This window comes from Ascaphus truei, chromosome 1 (genome assembly GCF_040206685.1).
Source record: "Ascaphus truei isolate aAscTru1 chromosome 1, aAscTru1.hap1, whole genome shotgun sequence".
NCBI classification, from domain to species: domain Eukaryota; kingdom Metazoa; phylum Chordata; class Amphibia; order Anura; family Ascaphidae; genus Ascaphus; species Ascaphus truei.
Window position 1 is genome coordinate 315,859,161 of NC_134483.1, and position 23,406 is coordinate 315,882,566.

The window sequence follows — 23,406 nt, forward strand, 5'->3', positions numbered from 1 at the left end:
TGTGGCATTGAAGGCAGTCGCTTTGTAGTTTTGCACTTTGCACATACAGATGTGGCAGGTGTCATTACCCCATTAACGCCAGAAATAACGCAGACAATATAGCGTGCATTAAAGATAACGCACGTGTTGTGTAAAAGTTAAATAGAGCTGCAATATTTATTGCGCTAAATATCTCTGCAGCGTTAACTGATGCAATAACATCCGCTTTATCTGTAGGCGTCCTATTTATTAGTCTTGCAGCAGCAAAGCTGGACTAAAACGGTGCAGACAACGTCACCAGATTTACTACAAGGAGAAACATCCTATTGAAAGTAATGTGTATGTCATATATACAGTATATTTCACCCAAACCACCTCCGATGAAGACTCGGCACTGCAGAAATAGTGGAACAGATGTATTAATCGTACACAATAACCAACATTTGGGTCCACTGTGGTACCTTCCTGAGGGTGATGTTCCCCCACAGTGTGCCGAGACGTTGGTTGTCGTGTATGATTAATACAACCGCTTTGATCACTATTTCTGCAGTGCTGAGTGCTCATTGAAAAAATGTGTTTGCGAATATCCCAAACAAAAACAGTGCATCACAAAAACCTCATACATAGCAATAACGAAAATATGAGTGTTACCCAACACAATTTGATAACAATTGAATGTCTGTTCACATGTAGAGAATAAAACATGTGTCCTAGCAAGTAAACCTCTGGTTCTTGATATTTTAAAGTCCATATAATGTCTTTAAATGGATGTGTGTACTGTGACTGGTAGAAACACAGTTCTGAGTCTCTGAATGCAAGACCTGGTATAGTCAGAACCTCTTGGTCACAGTAGTATACAGTATCAGGAAAAAAAAAACCAGTCTCTTAAATCCAAGGATAGCTGATAAGTCACAGCGTGAAAGACTTGAGAGATACTTACGGGATGTCTTGCAGGGTGAAGCCGTGGTCGGCATGCTCCTGTCGATGTCCAGTATACAAGTAGAAAAGAAAGATGGCGGTGCACATCCGAAAAAAATCACCAAGGGTTGGATGGTAAGTAAGCAATTCAAAGATGTATTAGCACATAAAGCAGGATTTAAAAAAAAAAAAAAAAAACCCACTTGCGCGTTTCACGCTCGATGGCGCTTTATCAAAGAGTAGAGCAGCGCTGCGCAATCTTTCCTGCTCGCGCCCCCCCTCCTGCTTCCCTCCTTGCTTGCGCCCCCCCTCCCTTACCTCCTGTCCGGCTACCGGCGTCAAATGACGTCGCGGGGTCACGTTGTCATGCCATTGTGATGTCACATGACCCTGCGGCATTTGACGCCGCGTTGTCACCGAAGAGAAGGTAAGTTGAAGTTGCAGAGGCCTCGCGCGATCCCCCTGCATTCATTTAAATGCCTTGGGGGAAGAGTGCGGGGCCTCTGCAACCGCCTGCACCCCCTGAATAATCTTGCGCCCCCCAGTTTGCGCATCACTGGAGTAGAGAGCTCTTATACAACATATTTGTTTTCCTATTTACAGTATATAGTTTGGGTCACAAATGTCCATACTCTCCAATTACAACAATCAAACAGGAGAGATGTTATAATACATAACAAGGATATTTATCATTCCCAAATGGAATGTGAATTACAAGATTATATCAATATATCCTTTTTTCTGTATGTATACAGGTTTTTTTTTTTTTTTTTTTTTAACTCTTGAGTTACCATATTTACAATTTTGTCATCGTGAATTAGGTTATTCTTTTAAACAGGTTACAATTTAGTATCTTAAGACAGTATCCATCTGCTGCCTTCTTTGGTAATAAAGCACCTGTATTCAAATACCCACAATGAACCTTTTGGTTACCTCATCTCTCACCTGTATGAGATCACACTGATTTGCTTAGTGGGTGGGGATTTCAGGTGCCAAACTACTACAAAAGGGAGGACAGACATCAGGAGTCCTCTACTCTTTGATAAAGCGCCATCGGGCGCGAAACGCGTAATTTATTTATTTTAAATCCTGCTCTATGTGCCAATACATTTTTGAATTGCTTACTTACCAACCCCTTTGGTGATTTTTTCCCCCCCGGCTGTGCACCGCCATCTTTCTTTTCTACCGAGTGTTCATCGGACCTGGTTTTGGTGGTGTATGATTTTTTATGACGCGTGCAATTGTATTATAGCTACGCTTTTGAGGTGTGCCTACTATATACACTTACATAGCTATATAAGGATCCCAACTGTGATCCAAAATACTAGCACAGAAGTACGCAAAATAGTATTTCAGTCCAACAAAGCAAACATTTAGCCCGGCGTGCTAGTATTTGCTTGTTGATCTTAATAAATACTCTTTTTCTTTCTACTACTTTGCTGTGCTGGTTTTTTGGAACACAGTTGTGATCCTTATAGACTTCGTTACCCCCTTTTTACCTTGCACCACATCTGCCTGTACATCCACTCTACTGTGTGTGTGTGTGTGTGTGTGTGTGTGTGTGTGTGTGTGTGTGTCGCAAATAGTGAGGAAGTTTTGGTGCCACTAGGGAAACTCTGAGTAATATTATAATGGTATGTAGGAAAGTTTGCAATTGACAGTTTACCATATAGTCTTGGAGCAATTTAATCTTCAACCTCTGAGGGCGCATTAAACTCTGCGGAATCAGCATCAGATGTAAAACTTTTGCCAGCACAAATTGATGAGAAACTCTTGAACTATGTGCCCTTTTGATTCATATGCCCCATAGTTTCTTTTTGCAGATTTTTGTTATAAAATACTAGACCGTCATTTATTTTCTGAAACAAAGTCTTTGTCTCAGTGGTTCGTTCGTAGGGGAAGGTGAAGTGCAATGTCAAAGGACTGCAATCTGCAAAGTTGTGGGTTTGAGGTCTATATATGATGCTCAAGAAGTTAATTTGCCTGTGTGGTTTTCCAGTTATTCAACAATAACGGTTTAATTCTAATAAATGGGCTCCTATCCAGTACAGAATATGTCCTTTGCAGAAGCAGGAAGATGAACTTGAAGGTCATCATGCAAACCAGAGCACAAGACTATTTGACCATGTTTCTGCATCGGAAGTGCCTGCATTAATACCTGTTCACTGAATAAATGTCACGTCACTAATGACAACTCAACCTCGGTGTCAGGGGGTTTCAATTATTAGACCTTTTGTTTTTTATGCAGAGACAAGGGAGCCTCGGCCCTCGTGGTGATGTACACTCAAAACTGTACAAGTGTATGGAACGTGTGATGTATCTCACCAGATTGCAGTTCAGTGCTTTCAAATATGCTCCTGTGCCTAATAAGTAATTGTAGGTTTTTTTTGGGGCCTCATTACTGAACAGATTCTACAATATTTGAACAGTGAGTTACCTTTTGAAATACATTTTTTTTTAAAGAGCCTCCTTATTTCTAGAGCCTGTGGCAAATATTAGCTCAATGTCTTACTTCATGCATACATTTCGTGATGTAGGTCCATATTTACTAAGTGGTGCTACTCCATGACACCATCCCGTCTTCGGAAAACACCTTAATGCCAATTCAAGAGAGAGAGAAGGGAAATATTTCAGTTCACTGTACAAGAAAAAGGCGAGTTGACCTGAAGTAAATGCATTTATAGGTCCAACTATATAGTAGGCAAGAAGACAACCAATGTTTTGGTGGTAAATAGCCGGTATTTATTTGTAATGGGGAAAAAAATTAAACTTAAGTACCTGACCTATTGCATTAAGTCATGTATTGTAATTGTGTTACTCTACACTTTTTGCATTGGAGACAGATATACAATGAACATCCAGATATTACAGATTGCACGCTAGATAGGATTTCTTCCAGGGCTTGTACATTTATCCACCAAAAAACAGATACTGGATTCTGCAATACAGTACAAAATTCTACGCTCCAGTTTCAGCCAGTTATTCTCACACAACTTCTGCTGCTGCTGTACAAACAAATGGCTGTGTATAAGGGCGTACAAGTTAATAACAGGACAAAAAAAAATATACATTGCACTGACACAAAAAGTCAGCTGTGTTAATAGTCATGCAACAAGTAACAAAACTTGCTGAAATTAAAAATACTTCCTAAAAACTTTTTTTTTTTTTTTTGCTTCTTTCCACTGCATAAATATTTTATACACAGTTATTATTTTAGTTTGACTGAAACCAAAATGAGTCTTGAAATAATACAGAGCAAAAATAAGTGTGGCTACTACTGCTATTATACATAAGCAGGTGCAAAATAATTTATCTAAAGAGTTCTGCTATAGAATAGATGAGAGCCTCTCTATTACAAAGCTGTTCCTAATTGGTAAGCATGACAATACATTTGAATGCTACCTACAAATATATGCAAGAATACATGGGTGCGTGTAGAAGTATGCTAGGAGGAACTAGGCCAGCGAGCATGAGATTCACAAGAGAAGATAAATTGGTGTAAATGTTTTTGTACAACCTACGTATAGGTAGGCAGAATAGGTGGAGCAATATTTTCTTGCCAACTCGCAACATGCTCATTATATCATGGAGAACCTGGCAGCCATCTTGTTAAATGCAGGGTATTTTTTTTTGTTGCGTTACTACAAATGCAGAAGAAAAAAAAAGAAACATACATGGCTTCTTTTTTCCATATACAAAATTATATATAAAATATTGCTCCACCTGCAGTAGTAACCGCCCCTCAAAAATTAACACCTTAAATTCTGGAAAGATCTGCAAGAGATGTGCGAAATTTTCACTAAAGTTTGCGAACCCATGCGTAATTCACCATGAAAGAAAGAATAAAAATAACAAACGCCAATGTTCGCCAAGCATTAAAAGTCAATGTTGCAGGTGACCTAATTCTAAATTCAGGTGTCACACGACCCTTCATATACTTCTACATTCGCAAAATTGGCAAATTTTTGGACAACGTGAAATTTGGGGGAGGGGGGGGGGGAATGACAAAAAGTACAAGATTTAAAGAGTATTTTTAAATACAATTTTGCAAAAGAAACTTTGAAGGGATTCGCACATCTCCTTGATCAGGGGGGCTCAACTCCAATCCTCAAGCCCCCCTAAAACAGGTCAGGTTTTCAGGATATCTCAGCTTCCGCACAGGTAGGTGGCTCAATCATTGGCAATGCCGAAAATTGCATCACCTGTGCTGAAGCAGGGATATCCTTTAACTTTGTATCTGTTTTCCCCTCACTCCCTTCAATGCACTGGAGTTGCAAAACCAAAATGCAGGATACTTTTGCATTGAAAGGGCTAAGTGTGCACGTTTATTCAAGTATCAAAAACGCAGAGAAATGGTTAGGCATGGCAATTGCTACTGTAGTTTAAAACATACATAAAATATCTTGCTGTTTACTAAAAACATTATTTCTTTGTGCCTTCATTTTTTTTTGTTTTGTTTTTGTTTTTGTACAAATTAAATTTCTGTGTGTGCAAATGTGTACACTGGTTTGCAAATGTTACTGAATGCGCCAAGTCCTGCGTCACTTTCTTTCCGGAATCCCAATTCATTCTCTCCGACATATTTTCCCTGGTAATTTGGTGTACTTTGTTACATAGGGCCATGGATCAACAAACAAGTAAAATGCTACATTTACATTATGTATTCTTGACGTTTAACATTATAAAGAATACAAATCTACTGAAAGTGGAACTTTGATCATTTTAACGCTTTAGTGGAGGGTTTTTTTCCCCTCCATCTGAAGAACTCTGTATCTCATGTTCAAATGTATTTTATTGTTTTTAGACTACTTGCATACATTGGGTGCAGACAGTTCTGTATAAACTAGAGTTACTAGACTTTAAGACTTGGTTCTTTTGTTTTGAGTAGAAACTAGCAAATTTTTGACAAGAGGTGTTGGACTCCAAACATCCAGACTCGCTCATCTCTAGTTTTGAGAAGTTAAATATTTGTACATTTTACATTCCAGTTAATAATTTATCCGATCGTAAAGATAAAGGTGCATTCCCTTTCAGTATACACTGGGCTGACTGCACAAAGAAATAGCCTGACATCTTTCGTAACCTATTATTCCTAAGTGCCTGATCGCTGTCAATAACATACTGGCCAATAACCTGAAATAGGCAGAGGTTGGGATACAGAGTTATTCTGTCACAGCTTAAAACATTATATACTGTACCTTTTCCTTATACAGATTTGTGCGTTGTGAACAGAAGTCTAGAAAACGCTCTTTTATAGACTCTGCAACTTAGCTGAGCCGGCAAGTACGCATCTTTAAAAACAAGTACATTAAAGGCCTTAATCTATTCACTGTCACATGCTAAATCTCTGGAGAGTTTTGTACTTATTCTGCAACTACAGCCCTATGTTGTTGGAAAAGTCTGCATCTTGTCTTTGTTACTACAATTGCAACAGACCCAACTCTGCAATGGGTTTGGTGACGGCGATAGAAGCCATTTCAGCACATCCGGGCACTCCCCTGTGTTGCGCAGAGAACACCTAAACACTGGCGTGTTAACTAGCCCTGTATTTAATGTCTTTCTTTTTCAGCTCACAAGACTCAAGTTCTTTCAAGGCAAAAACACATTTCGGAAAGGAGGCTAGAAAGTGTCCAGCTTTGTCATAAATTACATTGGCCAACCTGAAACATAAGTAAGACATGCAAAGCTTTCAATTCATAAACCATATACATACATGGAGTGAGGGATGTATCTGCATTTTACGGCAACTTTGCACTGCTATTCTTTTTATATTGGCAATCCATCCATTGATTATTTATGTTGGTGCCAAAGCAAAGCCAAACATGAACAAATCCTGCATAATGCCATCATTAGGGGTAAAGTAATGCTTTGAAACACGTACGCTAGAGGTTGTATGAAATAAGAGTACTTACGAAGTATATAGATGTATATTTTTCTTGCATTTAGTCCGATGTAACAGGCAATTAAGTTCAGATTGCATTAAAAAGGCCAATAGATTATATACAATATACTGTACAAAGTTGCAAGTCTGCCCTTCTTCATAAGCGGCTATTTTGTTGGGAAAGCTATTTTAGGATTAGAATAACGTGACGATGAGTAGCTCAACAAAACCAAGGCCGGGTAATAAGGAGATGAATGGTGGGGGGCATTCCTCGGCCGGCAGACATAGCAGCGGTGCTATACACGAAAGCTCACCTGTGTCTTTGTGACTCGGTTCCTTTCTTTAAACCTAAAACCAAAGCAATGAATAAGCTGAATGATCCCTTTTTCTCTTTCAGTGCTTCGAACACAGTACAAAGATACATGTAAACTGGAAATGTGGTTTTTGTTTGTTTGTGTGAATGCCATTAAGTTCTCAGCCCACTTGGAAATAATGATTCTGTCAGAGCACAGGGCGCATCCTTTAGAATCTTGTTCTGCTGTAAGTAAGAAGGCAGAAGGCCTTTCTAGTTCCTTGAGCCCTCCTCAGAGCCGCGTTCATGCTGTAAGTTGTAGTAGCAGTTCTGACACACCCGCACCGGCGAAGAGATTTTCAGTCGCTTAATTTCCGACTGGAATCGACTGCATCTGTAAATTGGGTAGGAAACAAGTATTTCCATGATTTACACAGGCAATACTCACAAATGCTTTCAGCACAAAGGTCATATTTTGCTTCAAACCTCTTTCGTTTACAAAGACTTAGAGAGTATATATATATAGATATATATATCTATATATAGCAGGTAATAAAGAACCATAGGCACTCCGTCTGAATAGAAAAAATGGGTGCAAATCATGTACAAATAAATAGGCAATACGATACCGCACGTGGACGAATATCAGAGGCAGCACTCCAAATGAATATCAAAAATCCTGTATTATTCAACAAAACATCATATCCAACGTTTCGGTCCTCAAACGGGACCTTTGTCAAGGTGATATCACCTTGACGAAGGTCCCGTTTGAGGACCGAAACGTTGGATATGATGCTTTGTTGAATAATACAGGATTTTTGATATTCATTTGGAGTGCTGCCTCTGATATTCGTCCACGTGCGGTATCGTATTGCCTATATCTATATCTATATATATTTATCACAATTTGGATTCTGTAGTTTTCATGGTACACATTGGTGCCTATCAATATAGATGAGCGCATGTGGTTTTTTTTGTTATTTTATTTGAAAATTAGTGAATGTTTCTTTCCCCCCCCCCCTTCAAATATGCTCTAATTTTCACTCTTAAAAATGTGGTTTTTACACTTTTTTTGCGATTTGTTGAGTACTTAAATAAAAAAAAATGAACTTTTTTTAATGTTAAATTTGCAAATGTTTAAAAATGCGAGGAAAAAACCATGGTATTTCTCTGAGACACTAGAAAATAAAAGGGTAAAAGGGGACGATAGACAGCACTCTGATAGTGTTAAATATATGCAATTGCAGGGTGCACGGAACCAAAGGGGACCCTTATTCCCCTGTATAGTACTAACAAATCTACGTAAGTACCAGCACTCACTGTCTAATAGCTAAATGATGAAAACAGTTGTAATGCAGAATAAACATTTAATAATAAAACAAACCAGAAATAAATCAAATGTGTTTGCAGAAACCAGTATCACAAATGGACATGTCACAAAGTGAGGGGTGGGGGGGAAAAAAGGAAAAGTGGAAAAAAACATGAAACACAAGGAATATACACAAAAAATGGAGAACGGCAAGTATGCTAGGGGGGCAACGTTTCGAGGGACTACCTCTTCATCTGGCCCATTCCCCCTGGTCCAAAAGGTCCCAGAGGTACTTCCCTAAGCCTCCCTTCCCCTATAACTGGTCAAATCAGACACCCCTGAAAATAGATAGCAAACATACAGTGTAGGCTAAATACAGCTAAACAGCTAATAGCAGGGCAGCAAGAATCCACTAAAGTCAATGCCAGTAGTACAAGTACCACAAGAAACTGTGGGCAATGGTACAGTAAAGGCTGAACATAGCTTGCAAGAAAGCAGCTTGCAAAGAAGCACCAGGAGTCCACAACAGTCAATGAAAGGTTAATGGCAATAGCAAATGAAGACAGTAATCAAACCCTGTGGCTCTGCTCCTTGTGCTCCTGTGGAGTGCACAATTACCATTAGCCTTTCATTGACTGTTGTGGACTCCTGGTGCTTCTTTGCAAGCTGCTTTTTTGCAAGCTGTGTTCAGCTTTTACTGTACCATTGCCCACAGTTTCTTGTGGTACTTGTACTACTGGCATTGACTTTATGTGGATTCTTGCTTCCCTGCTATTAGATGTTTAGCTGTATTTAGCCTACACTGTATGTTTGCTATCTATTTTCAGGGGTGTCTGATTTGACCAGTTATAGGGGAAGGGAGGCTTAGTGAAGTACCTCTGGGACCTTTTGGACCAGGGGGAATGGGCCAGATGAAGAGGTAGTCCCTCGAAACGTCGCCTCCCTAGCATACTTGCCGTTCTCCGTTTTTTGTGTATCTTCCTTGTGTTTAATGTTTTTTCCCCTTTTCCTTCCCCCCCCCCACCCCTCACCCCTCACTTTGTGACATGCCCATTTGTGATACTGGTTTCTGCAAACACATTTGATTTATTTCTGGTTCGTTTTATTATTAAATGTTTATTCTGCATTACAACTGTTTTCATCATTTAGCTATTAGACAGTGAGTGCTGGTACTTACGTAGATTTGTTACTAAAAAATGAAGACCTCGGAAACCAGGTTGGACAGAGTTAGACCTGTACTTTCAAAAAGTACCCCCCAAAAAAATCATTTTTGATCTGAACAGCACAGATTGCTGGTTTAGCGTGGTGTCTTATTTATTTAATTGTTACTGAATTAATCCGTGCAAGAAACTATACATCCAAAAATCCTCATTAAATTAATGGGGGAAAAAATGCTGGTGTTGAAAGGTCAACATTTTTGGTCCAATCAGACCTTTGTCCACCAATCCTTAGTAATGTCTTCAATAGCATCAACGTATTGGAAGAAAAGGTACTTACTTCTGACAAAAAAGCTGCCCACAATTTCTGCAATGATGACGTCTCTCGGTGAGAGAAAAACGTACAGCACATCCAGAGCAGCTGTCCATTCCTTCATCCTTCACCCAGTGGTCAGCGGCAGATCGCCCTGGGTGATCACTGACTGACCAGCTGAATACCCTTCCTCGGTTGTCCCCTACTAATATCCTACTGTGGTCCCTATGGAAAACAGCAAAGATAAACAATACATTTCAATTCAATTGTGTCTACGGAGATAACACCATTCTTCACTGGTTCATTATGGAGATCTCAGAATAAAAATATGTTGGTAAATAGTGGATATAATGTGTTAAAGGGGAATATATTTCAATATTGACAACTGGAGTGCACTACTAATTCCAAGTGGCTAAAGTTAATTCAAGAACAAAGACATCTGTAGATTGTATATTTCATGTTTTTAACCAAGCTCGCACTGAAGAGGCCCAAACGGTCGAAAAGCTGTCTGTGAGCAGGGTTACTGGCTATGCACTTCAGTAACCCAGGCTGTGCTGGAAAAGCTGCTTAATGTGGCAGGCATAAGCTCATAGGGTTCCTTGTTAAAATGGACAAGAAGCAAAGAGTGACACAGTGCTCATTTGCATGTTATTACCCAGAATCCTTGTCTGCAGTGGAAGCGCTGTATGCCAAGAGACAATGGGGAAATACAGGGTTGCAGACTTGTCTGTGACATGCAAATGTATCCACAAGTGGTATTTTTTTTTAATGTTTTTAAAAGACACTTTCAACATATTATAACAAGCAAAGAGCCTTGAAACAAAGATATGTAGGCTACACCCTTAAAGCAGACCTCTATGATGCCAGCATGGGAACTGGCTGCAGAGTATATGGTAAAAAGCAACAAAAGCCACCTAGTGAGCAGACCAGTTCCTTCTAAAAGAGTAACAGCGTTTTCCATTAGAAATGGGTAATGCAGTGTGTCCCAGATAAGGGGGCTCATCCTACAGTATAGAGGGTACAGAATACTTACAAGGGGGCACAGAGATCTAGAGAGGACAAAGGCACTGGGAGATACAGAAAGTGGCTAAGAACAAAGAGAGTGACAAACAGCGCAAGAGTCCATGAGATTGTCAGACAGAGAATGACAAAGAGAAAGGAGGCAATTTCCCTCCTTCAATTACCCAAATAATATTTTACACCATGTGGAATCCACGCTCTTAAATTGGATTATTTGGGTGTTGAAACAACAAACCTACAAAAATAGGTAATTATGGTTTGTACCAAACAACCACTAAATTAATTCAAAATGTGCCCCCCCGCCTCCCCCCCCGCAAAGACTTCGACGGTTTTCCCATGCAATTCACTTTTATTGTAAATGAGCATTTCAGCATATATGCTGTCAAAGGTATTTGCTATAGTCACTAACTTGGAGATCCCCAATGCAGTAATCTCTGCAGGATGAGCATTGTCTTTCCGATCAAATGCCGTGTGCATAGTGAGCTTGCTTCTAAATACTAATTGCCGTTCCCATCTGTATCCTGAAAGAAAGAGAGGGGGGGGGGGGGGAACAATTTAATGCAGAAGTGAAGTGACAGGCGCCTACTGTTGTGTCTAAACGTCTCTAGCTAAAGAGGAACAGGAGCATTCAGGTTTGCTTGTTTTTACTAATGATAAAACCTTAGTCAACAATCCAAAAAAGTAGGACGAAAGGTCAGACGAAAACGTCATGGCACAATTATACTTTTGAACTGGCTGAACATTCACACAGTGTAGGAGTCCAACAAGGATAAAACACAAAAATGAGCCATTCCAGGATGTGCATCCTGTTTATAAATAGCACTTCTTTCCCAATGTCTTTGCAGCAAAAGCAGATTTTATTATTCAGGGATTATCCGGGAATCCTATTTTTTCAGGGATTAAAATTTCAGTGTACAAAGGACAAGCAGATTCTGGAAACACAGCTGAACCCAGCGGGAAACCAGCACTTTCAAAGGGTTACCCAAAAATATGTTTGTGTCAGTCTTGCAGATTGTTGGCACGTAATACCCGTGGTTATTAAATTAGCAGGAAAACAAAAGAGCAGTTGTAAAGCTAAATGTGTTCTACTCTTGACAACACATATACATCATTTTATGATGGCCAAGAGCAGAATTAGGAATAGTTAAGCAGAGAGGGACAAAGCATGATTATATTTCAACAATGATGTCAACATAACACTGGGCATCAGGAGTTTTACAGAATACATACTACAGAAAACCTTAGGCCCCGCTCACACAGTGCGTCAAAATTCGAAAAAAGCTGTATTGGGATATCTGTCACACATTGACCAATACTACCTGGAAATGAAAACTGTAAAATGTGCTTGATGTTTTTCATTTGTGAACTATCTAGTGTAATCACCTCCCCCCCCTTGTTGGGTTACTAGAAGTAATGCCAGGGGTTAATAAGAGAGGAGATGCTGGCCCCGACAAGTAGTGACACAGAGGTGCTCTGTCATAAGGGATATATAAAGCAGAGAGGCTGCTGGGAGGTTGGAGGAGTGCCAGAAGTCAGTATGCCAGGAGAGGTGGGACCTCAGGAGTAAGAGGTAGGACATGTGCTTCTCCAAGTATAGTCTAGTTCAGGCCCCCCCTTTATTATGTTTTCAGGCAGGGACTAAACGCAAGTAGTCAGGATCCTATATTCTGGCCCAGAGAGAGAAGCATGTCCCACAGAGAGGGAATGCAGACATACCACAGAGGGAAAGGCTCAGGATGTCAGAGGATCTGCCTGGTAATCAGATACCTATGTTTCAGTAGTGAATACCCTGTGGTAGTGGCAGTTCCACAACAGGGGAAGTCAGTGTCAAGTATCACTGAGGAAGTGGCAGATCCCCAGCAAGGGTGGGTAGTGACAAGCAGAGTCTATAACAGGCCAGGATCATACATGAAGTTAAAGGGAACTATACTACAAGAGTGGGCTCTGCTCTCCAGGAGCCAAGAACACACTCATTGGAAGGAAGGGATGTTATCAGGAGCCTATACAGAGTCTCAGGGACTGTTAGGAGCCATTCCTATAGAGAGACTGAGGAAATGTTAACAGGAGCCATTCCTAATACAGAGTTACAGGGAATATTAACAGAAGTCATTCCTATACAGAGAGAATGTTTACAGGAGTCATTCTTATATACAGAGAGAAAATGTTTACAGGAGTCATTCTTATATACAGAGAGAACATGTTTACAGGAGTCATTCTTATATACAGAGAGAACATGTTTACAGGAGTCATTCTCCTTCTCACACACAGACAGGGAATGTTACCAAGAGTCATTCCCGTATACTGGGAGGGAGTGCTGTCTAGTGAACTATACAGAAGAAGAGATTTGTATGTTGGTGAATGAAAATCTGTAAATACAGCCTGTATTTAATTATGACTTTATGAAAATGCTCCCCTGCAAGGGAACCTATAATAAAAGAGTTCTGTGCACCACCCAAAAGCTTCTGGCTCTACTTTTTGTCGCAAAGCCGAACTCAACAGCCCCTGAGATAAGGTAAACTATTACGGAGTTGGACATTACACCACTACCCTGATGTGACCTCATTATGGAGCCGGGCAAGGAGGGTTACAGTACCTAATAAACTTCACTTAAAAAAAATAAAATGAAAAAGAAGAATATATACGTCCCTTACCAGACTTCAGTTTGTTATAGTGTCGTACGTCTAACTGGTTTCCCTGTGCACCGGTCTGAACCTGTGGGAACTGCACTTTACACCGACCCTCCGAATAGTTTACAAAGATAAAGCCGTCCTTTTCATCCAAACTCAGCTGATCTGACCAGCGTCTGGAGTCATTAGAGCCGCCGTCTGCTGACCAAGCTCCTATACCAGCCCTGGCAGAGGACGCTCTTGGCCGGTGGGTGACACTGCAGGGTTGAGCTTGGCTCTCCAGTGCCCTCGTGTCCTGGCTTGCACTTTGATCTTCCACATCAGAGTCACTGCTGTCATCATCCTGGGCTTCCTGCCCTGTGTTTAGTAAAAACATAATAGCAAATGAAGAACACAGATGTCACTGGACTGCATTGTGTGGACAATCTATATTCTGTGTTCATGTAATCAGCTTCCCAAAGAGTCGACAAATCCAATTAAAACAGAATACAGTAAAACACATTTAAAAAGAATACCTAAATGTGTTTCTGTGCAATCATCTGGCATCTCCATTGCATCAGCAGGTTCGGGAGCCGGTGTCTCTGGTACTTGTAAGAACTCCATTCTCCAGAACTGTGACAGAGAGAAAGCAAAACACATTGCAACCTTCAATCTACACAATATTCTTTGCATTTTGTGTACAGATGTTGGCTGTTCAACCGGCCACAGTAATCAGGTCACCGTAGAACTCAAAATATCACATACGTTTTATAGCACTCAATGGCAATGTTGGCACTGTCCATCATAATATGCCTCACCAACAAAGTAGCAGATAGAGGGTTTCATGGTTGAACAAAATAAATGTTTTGTCTGGATAATCGGGCACATTCTTTGAATAGATAGTAGATAAGCATACACATGATGAAAATTAAGCCTGGAAGATCACTTCTTTACCTAAACACTAAGCAGCCATCAGTTACAAAATTGAAATAAAAATTAAGGTCGTTAGCGTTACTTTGGCATTTACAAAGTACTGAGAATAACATACCAACTTTGTTGAAGGAGGGATCAGCAGCACATTGCTCCTCTCAGCAGCAAAGTGGTTGTAACTTGGCAAGTAAGCAGAGCCTTTTACTTACACGAACGACTCCATCCGAATGGCCCGTGACAAAAACATTCTGTGTGTCCCACTCATTCATTTCAGACAAGCAGCAGCACAAGATCTGTTGGCTTCTTCCAGTGAATGTATTCACACTGACAATGGGGTTGCCATTTATGCTCCACACATGGATGTATGTGCCGGCGCATGACACTATATCACCCTGTGAATGGGAAAGGACAAGAGTTGACTTAGTCTGGCCTCACTGCATTACCAAACCTGAAAGAAAGATGAGGTTTAATTGGTAAATGAAAACTGTCCCCGTCCATTTATTTGGACATGCTGTGATTAAGTGGCTAAGATGTTAGTCATGTTTGTTGATTGATTTCTAGTGGTCTAGTCTTACTCACATTGACATGTCGGACAAATCACTTAATCTCTGGGGCTAACCAGCTGTTATTGGGTATTAATAATACAATTGTTTGCTTTTCTCTTCTCTCCCTTTGAGATTGACACCAATGTACCAGGAATGAGTAATCAGGATTCCCCTCTAGGTGCATAGAGGAGCTCATGAATGTCATTGCTTTGAAAGTGTGCTATTTTATGTGACAATGGTGCATCATTTACCAAAGCATTCAACTGTGGACTTTATACAGTACATACAATTCCACCCCATATTACATATACTGTAATATTTAAGATTTAGACCCACGACGATGAATGGCCAAATATGGGTCTGAAAAGTTGACACTCTTCCTAAATTCAAGGAAAATAAATGTTTTTTGCAAAGTGAATTTGGGGAGTTTCTTTGGGTTAAAGCAATGTCTTCAGATTCTCATCTATGTTGCCCTTCTTTTTTTATATGACCGGATCTAAACAGAAATATTGATAAATATCCTGCCCTGTGATTGTTTTATTACTTTTGTGCACATAAGTATGTATACAGAACTATTTTCAATACAGATCTTGCAGTTGCTGTATGCTCGCTTTTTCCCATCAGCACCCAGGCTACACAAGCATACATGTGCTTACTGTTAATTCATTGATGCAGAGAGCAGACACTGGAGCTCGGTGCCCGCGCAGCTGTGTCACAAACGAGAGCTTGTTCAAATCCCAGATGATGCAGGTGCGGTCCCGTGATCCACTCACCACTATGTGATAGGCTAGTGATGCGGTCAAGCATGTCACTGTGTCTGTGTGTCCGATCAAAGCCTGAAACCAATAAGGAAACAACACAGGTTTAGTTATTGTGCACTTCTTTTGGTCCATACACAATGTTCTTGGTTACGAGAAAAAAAAGATTGAAGCTTTGCTAGCTTTTCCATGACTACAACATGTAAAAAGAGGGATTTGGTCTCTGTTTCTCTAACTATCTGGGTTGGATTGATAAATTGAGATTGTAAGATATACACTTTCCGCTAGTGTCCCATTGTGTTTGTCTGGGCTATATTGTATAATTATTCCCTATATTTGTGTGTGTCTTTATGGTAATGCGGTCAAGTGCTGCTTGGAATAAATACGTAGTTTGCAAAAAATAATAAAAATAAAACAAAATAATTTGAGCAACAGGGATGGTCATATTCAATATTTATTATAATACGTCTCTAGATATCCTAGGATCTTGTAAATACTATTGCTGTGCAATGTATTTTTTGCTCCGTCCTGGCTTGAAATGGGTTAAACACGACTGCAAGGCATTTCAGCTGTAGATGTTGTTACATCTTGTAAGTGATTTGTTTAAGGAATAATTCCAGAAGCCCTTAATATTGTATCAAATATGATATGACACGCTATGTGCCTCATACTGTTATTTGTCTACCTTTCCATGCAGCAAAAAGTTTGCCTGGCCTCAATATACCTCACTGTCCAACAAATCTTAATTAAATGCAAAGAACTTCATTAATATGTTGCTTTATTTGACGCAGCCCCAAGGAGAAAATTAAAGTTTGGGAACTTGATACAAAACCTGCTAAACATAAAGAAAAGGTTCAAAACCTTACTAATAGCTACAGTAGAGGCAACTCTTATTCGAACAAAAACCAGTGGCAATTCCCCAAAAAACCCAGGAAACACCCAGGTACATTCTGAATACATGCCTTAAACTTTCCTTAAACTAGCGCCAGCATTTCTGCATTGATTAATGGCCTATCAGATTAACAGCGGGGGTCCCTGGCAGTCCCATTCAAACTGAATGCTGTGTTAATCCTATGGGTCGTTAGTCAATGCAGAAATGCCTTAAACGTGCCTCAAACTAGCCCAGAACATACCCAGCACATACCCAGCACATACCCAGAATGTAACCCGGCTAGTTTACGGCAAATGTTAGAATAAACGTTGCCTCTACTGTACAGTAACAGACAACATCTGAGACACTATTTTCCAAAATCACTGAAGACCATACTTACTAAGTGGTGCTACACTACAAGACACATTCCACCTACAGCCCAGGGGGATAAGCTGTAAGGTGTCTTACGGTGCTACGTCATGGGTTTTAAGCTAATTGTTCTAAGTATGATTGTACTCTGCCTTCCTATGGAACGCTGAACGCAATCTGTACAGAGCAGGAACGCCCTCTTCTTCCGTTGGCGTGATCAGTGACACAGCGATCAAGGGATCGCTCCTAGGAGCAGTCACGTTAACACGATTTGCAAAAGGGTTACGACACTGTGGTACTGCAATCTCTCCAGCACGCAAAGGGTTAAGCTACCACAATGCTTTGCTTTCAACATGTATGCAAACTCTGGTGCTTGAACAGTGATGAACATTTTTATTTTTTTTACCTGTTTCAGTGTGAGGGCTTTTGCTTTCTCTTTTGACGTTCCCATTTCCCACACGCAGATCACGGTGCTCGTTCCTCCTGTGATAACTAGTTTGGGGCTTGGGCAAATGGCGCACAAAATTTGTCCCCATTCAGACAAGCACTCGTGCACAACAACGGCCTGCGAAACAACGATGTAAGGTTTGTAGGTTGGACTCTCCATGACACAAACAGCTCAAAAAACGAATGAACCAATTTTTAGAAATGTCGTCCAGATTGGTAACAAATATAACCAGTTAAAAAATAAACAATAAAGTGTGAACATAGGTGATAAGAGCAATAAGGTAAAGAGAGGCCCGCCCCATGTCATCATAAATATCTAATTGTGCGTGTGCTTATCAATTTATTAAGGCCGCAGCTGTTTTTCACTGTACTGTATGCAACAGAAAATGTCAAAGTCACACACCTTGTCAGATTCATAGGTTCCTAGCCTGCAGCTGAGGTCTGCGTAGCCCCATGCGAAAGTCTTGTTCCAGGCGGGTGGAATGAGAACCTTGTTTTGTTCTACAGCCAGAATACCTTTATCTGTGCAAACAATCTGCCCCACAGGCTCCTTCAGTTCTTGAAAGAAAAAAGTTCAAAACGTATTTAGTGATATGGAGAGGTGTCCTCAGAACCATGCACCGGGTGTAGTATGCAGTCTTGTCACAGTTGGCAAGGACAACAACAAACAGGGATGTGGCTGACTTAATAAAAGATCTACCGCTATTAAACACTGGTGCCAAGCTCTCAATTTTAGAAGATTTAAGAAAGATGTATGCTGTAAAAATAGGAAGGATACAATGCTTTTTAAAATAAATCTATTTTCCCTTTAAGAGTTCGTGGAAATGTAGGTCTGTAAATAAAGAGTAGTGGTACTCTGCATGTGAAAATTAAAAGAAAGCAGTGGTACTCTGTACCATTACACCCCAATCACCATCTTAAACACAGTATGTGGTGGTGCTTGGTACATAGCCCTTAAGTCTAAAAATGGGGCTGTCCAAGACATTACTAATGGTTAGCGAGGTAATCTGGTGGCTACCAGCAATGCTTCAGCGATATTAGGTGAACTTTAATCGACAGGATTAAGGCTGGAATACGGTTTTAACACGTGCTGCTGGACTAGAGCAGGGATGAAAACAGTGGCGTCCATTCTGAAATCTTTGTTATGGCCAAATACACTGTAGAAACCTTTAGAAAGGAGAGGTCACCTAAGATATTCCAACTGGTAGTACTCACTGGAGGAATATCAGAGATGATACTGTAATACAAGGACACAAGTTTCAACTGTAAACTGTGTCTGCCCTCAGCACAATAACCAACATGTCATAATTGCTACCTTTTGTGCATAGTTATGTGAATGTGGTGGGACATATTCAATATAGATCTAAAAGAAATATATATATGTGTCTGGAAGTGACAATGTCGTGTGTTTTTACTGCTTTATACACTATGTATACACATCGGTATATTTTTTTAAACTAGTGAATTTATCACACCGCCAACAACTTTATTGGAAAGTAAGCATCCTTCTATATACTGTTATCTAGCAAAGTTATTTATACGAGGACTTGAAAATGTTCTTACATTTCTGGGATAATCACTACTTAACTATACATCAGGGTTCTTCAACTAGCAGCCAATAGGCTTTGGAGTGGCCCTTGGACTGTCTGCTCCTGCTAATTACAGTGCCATTTTCCATACTGTAATATACTTGGAAGTTAACTCCTTCAGCGCCTTTAATGACATACGTTCTACGTCATTTACAGTGCCACCCCAGGGGCCCTTTTGCCGTACACTGTACGTCATTGTTCCTTGCGCATTTTTGGGGGCTATATGCGATTGGATCGCGTCCCTCACTGAAATGGCAGGCCTGTCACCCCCAGTCACACGTGGCCCGACCGGAAGACGCTTCACGTGATGGTTCCGAAAAGAGCGGCCACGTGATGCGGAAGTGCTGGAGGGTCCGTGGCCACGGAGGTGGCACGACCCTCCACCACTTAAAGGGTTTAGGTAATGTAAATACAGTATATATATATTTTTTTTTTATACACAATTGCAAAATGTTGATGTATATTAAGTCATAAAATGTATCCACATTTATATCACAATAGTCTTGTGACCCTAATGCTCCAGATTTTTGTTTGGATCCGGTCCCTTTGGAAAACTAATTGCCGAGGCTGCAATACCTGGTTCACATCTTTGGCAGAAAAAGTAATTCATGTACTAAGTCCAACCTTTATATTAGCAAATAATTCCAAAATATAGCAACAGTCCCATCTATATTATGAAAATGCAAACCAGACCCCAAAGACTGGAAAAGAACACTCAGGAGCGCATCAACACGCCTCACACAAGGTCTCCAAACCTGCTCCAATCTTCTAAACATTATGACCGATCTAAAACTAAAGGCATCCAGAAAAAGACCATGGGGCCTATGCAGAGAGCAGCGAATTTTAAAATTGGCGAATTTATTAAAAAGTAGCTTTTTTGGAGAGTTTTAATCTCCATATGCAGAAAAGTGCAAATTCTGCTATGTTTAACATGGATGCGTGTGGCGAGTTTAAATTGGCGAGATGCGCGCTTCAGAAATGTGTTAAAACAAATTCGCGCCTTTTTTTTTCCCTTTGCAATGGCCGCGAGCGGCAGTTTTTTCTGGCGAGGCAAAACGGAGACAATCGCGCCATTTTATTGGCGCGAACAGCCGCTAGATGCCGTTCGCGCCTCTCTGCATTAGGATATTTTTAAAACTGGCGAGATTGAGGTTCTCGCCAGCCGCGAGGCGAGTTTTACAAATATAAAAGAAAAATTGGCGCGTTTTTCGGAACTCGCCATTTTCTGCTGCTTTCTGCGCGATTTTCTCCAAAAAATGGCGAATTTCGAAATAGCGCTGCTCTCTGCATAGGCCCCCATATGTTTAGGACTAAAGACCTTTAAAAAAAAAAAATATATATATATATATATATATACCTTTCACAGGAGCGAGGGAAGGCCTCAGGTTGTCCAAGTGATGGAAAAAGATCTTGTCACACGCAGACCCCATTGGCAAAGACATTGATGTCATCTCTCCATTTATCCGACTTCTGGCACGCTTTGGCGGATGAGGTTTCTTAAACAGCTGCAATAAAGGAGGAGGATACTTGTGAAGAAAATGAAGAACCCACCACACAATGAAATCACCTTATCGCGGAAGCCCATGTTCCATCTCTTACCATCTGGAACAGCATGGTCACAATTAAAGTATGTTTCCGCATCGTCAATGCCACATTTTAGCCCCTTATTCAATATGCTCTAAAGTGGGTTTCCTTGCGCAGGAAGATTTATGCTCTGTTCAAATTAATGGCACTTATAGCTTCTCTGAAAAGGAGAAAATGGCTTCACAGCATATTACAAATGTAGCAAGTCTTACTGGCCCCAGCACCCCGGACCAACAAGCAAAAGTCTATGGTGCAAGGGACAGTGTCTGCTGCAATCGTGCTGCGGGATGTCCACGCTTCTCAATGGTATTTCCCCCCCCCCCCCGCAGAGTTAATCCTTAGTTGCCGTAACAACCACGTTCGGAGCATCGAAGGCATCGTCTTCTACGTCTGTAAATATGGTCCCTTCTTGCTTCAAGGCCTTGCAACATGTTGGGTTGTCTTCAAAGCTCTGCAGTCAATCTACCACTTAAAGAGAAAATCCAAGCCTTTTTTTTTTTATATGTAGCCCCCTTTCCCTACGCCTAAAGGAAAACCGCAGGCGACTACGCGTGCTGCTAATACCTGTACGCTCACAGGAGGCCTGAGCCTCCGCTTCTGGGAGCCTGGGGTGAGCTCTCTCTCTTTTCGTGCAGCGCCTCCACCTATGAGGGATCCCAGCGTTGGTGGGATGACTCCTCATAGGAACCGATACAATCAGTAATAAACAGTATCACACCAGGTAATATATAACTTGTATTTACTGACAATAACAACCACAACCAAGAGTGAGTCCCCCACAGTACTGAGGGTGCCCTGGGCACGTGTAACCCAAACTTTAAAGCACTGCTTGCTCAGCCAGAGCTACTACAGGCATCTGCTTTGGAGGTACATATCTCCACAAGTAAGGGGTTCCCGGGGCTGAAATTAATGGGGTTCAGGTCTGGGAGCCCCATGCTTCAATGATATGTATGTGTGTGTGTGTGTGTGTGTGTGTGTGTGTGTGTGTGTGTGTGTGTGTGTGTGTGTGTGTATTTGTGTGTATATATACATATATTCATTGAAAGATTCAACTCCTGACAACAAACAGATCGCAACAAATGTTAGCACAGATGACCCGTATAAAACAATTGTAAAGATGTATTGTTATAAACATGATTCCTGTTGGCGGCCCTGGTGTACAGTATGTGAGGGGAATGTCGTTATTGTGGATCCACAGGCCATCTTTAATGTAGCCATTTCTTAAGTGGCAAGCAGCGTGGAGTTTAACAGAGAGTTCAACAGGAGTGGAACAAGTGGACAACACAACACCTACTCGCCATGAATCCTGGATTTGAACTACGCTGGAAACGAGGACATTATTTATCCTAGATCGCACATCTCAACACTAAACTATTGCTGCCATGCCACTGTCACTTCTTTTCAAAATATGTGCTTCGTTCTACCAGCCTCATTATGTCTCTAACTCCAATCATATATCTCCACCTCTCCTTCCTTCACCCTTTCTCAGTTCACATTAACTCCTTTCTTACCTGCACCCGCTGACACTACACAGCTATACCCCAATCCTGGTCCCTGCCTTATTTCTACATGTTCTCATGCTCACCACCCACATTCAACTTCTACTCCTTCTGGAATTAACTCCTCTAACCTCATACCCATCCCCTACCACCCTCCCTCCTCTCTCCCTTTCTCCTGTGCCCTTTGGAATGCTCGCTACCTTTGAAACAAGTGCCTCTCTGTGCATGATTTCTTTCTCTCTCACTCTCTGCTCCTCTTTGCTATAACTGAGACCTGGCTCACTCAATCTGACTCTGCTCTGGAAGCTGCCCTCTCTTATGGCGGCCTTTCTTTCTCCCGCACTCCGCGACCTGATGGCAGGGGTGGAGGTGTGGGCCTCATCCTCTCTTCTATCTGCCGTTACCGAACACTTCCTATTCCTCCCTCTCTTTTCCGTCCTTTAAGGCTCACACTGTCCAGCTATTCTCTCCTCTCCCTGTCCATGTGGCGGTCCTCTATCACCCACATACCTCTACTCACACCCCTTCTATCTCTCTCTCACATTGAGGAGAGAAAGAAAAAGAGCCATAATTCAGACTCACCTGTTCTTCTCCTTGGGGACTTCAACTGCCATATTGATGACCCCTCTGTCCCTTGGGCTTCCCACTTTCACTCTCTAACCTTTTATTTTGGCCTTCAGCAGTGGAATGCAGCCAGCACACAGAAGGGTGGCCACTACCTAGATCTGGTCTTTCACTAAAAACTTTTCACTCTGATTTCTCCATTTCCCCCCTTCCTCTCTCTGACCATCACCTCATCTCATTTTCGGCCTCTCACCACTTCTCTTCTCCACCTCCACTGACCCCTCGTTTTTGCAGAGACTTGCACTCTTTTGATTCCACTTTACGCTCCTCCCTTTCCTCTCTCAACTCTGATCCAGACTCTGACAACCTGGTCAAGAACTACAACTTTGCCCTATCCTCCTCTCTCGATCTACATGCCCCGCTTTCTCTCTGCTGTTCTTACCCTTCTAACTCCAGACTCTTGCTAAATTCCCACACGCGCATGCTGGGTACCTGCACTCGTTGCTCTAAACGCCTCTGGAGGAAATCTCACACCCTCGCAGAATTCCTTCACTACATATGTATGCTATCCTGTTTCAACTCTGCCCTCTCTCAAGCTAAACAAACCTACTTTTCTTCACTAATCAACACGTACAAGTCTAACCCACGCCGACTCTTCTCTGTCTTTGACTCCAAACTCAGACCACCCTCTGCTGCCAGTTCTTCCTCCTCCATCTCACCTCAGGACTTTGAGAGAAATAGAACAAAGTTCTTGAACCAGTGCTACCCAGTATTG

At 41.3% G+C, this 23,406-nt stretch overlaps 1 protein-coding gene across 1 annotated transcript in view; it reads right to left on the reverse strand.

Annotated features, from left to right (window-relative positions):
* Positions 1-3,589: 3,589 nt before the first annotated feature.
* The window catches only part of WDFY3 (WD repeat and FYVE domain containing 3), a 321,115-nt gene continuing 301,298 nt past the window's right edge, over positions 3,590-23,406 (reverse strand). Inside the window, exons 57-66 of the mRNA XM_075604516.1 lie at positions 20,342-20,489; positions 17,799-17,953; positions 17,355-17,513; positions 15,607-15,786; positions 14,615-14,797; positions 14,012-14,108; positions 13,521-13,853; positions 11,279-11,390; positions 9,877-10,074; positions 3,590-7,464 (exon numbers count right to left, since the gene is read on the reverse strand). Of these exons, the coding sequence (XP_075460631.1) occupies positions 7,344-7,464; positions 9,877-10,074; positions 11,279-11,390; positions 13,521-13,853; positions 14,012-14,108; positions 14,615-14,797; positions 15,607-15,786; positions 17,355-17,513; positions 17,799-17,953; positions 20,342-20,489 (1,686 nt within the window). The 3' untranslated portion in view covers positions 3,590-7,343. The remainder of the gene's footprint in view (positions 7,465-9,876; positions 10,075-11,278; positions 11,391-13,520; positions 13,854-14,011; positions 14,109-14,614; positions 14,798-15,606; positions 15,787-17,354; positions 17,514-17,798; positions 17,954-20,341; positions 20,490-23,406) is intronic.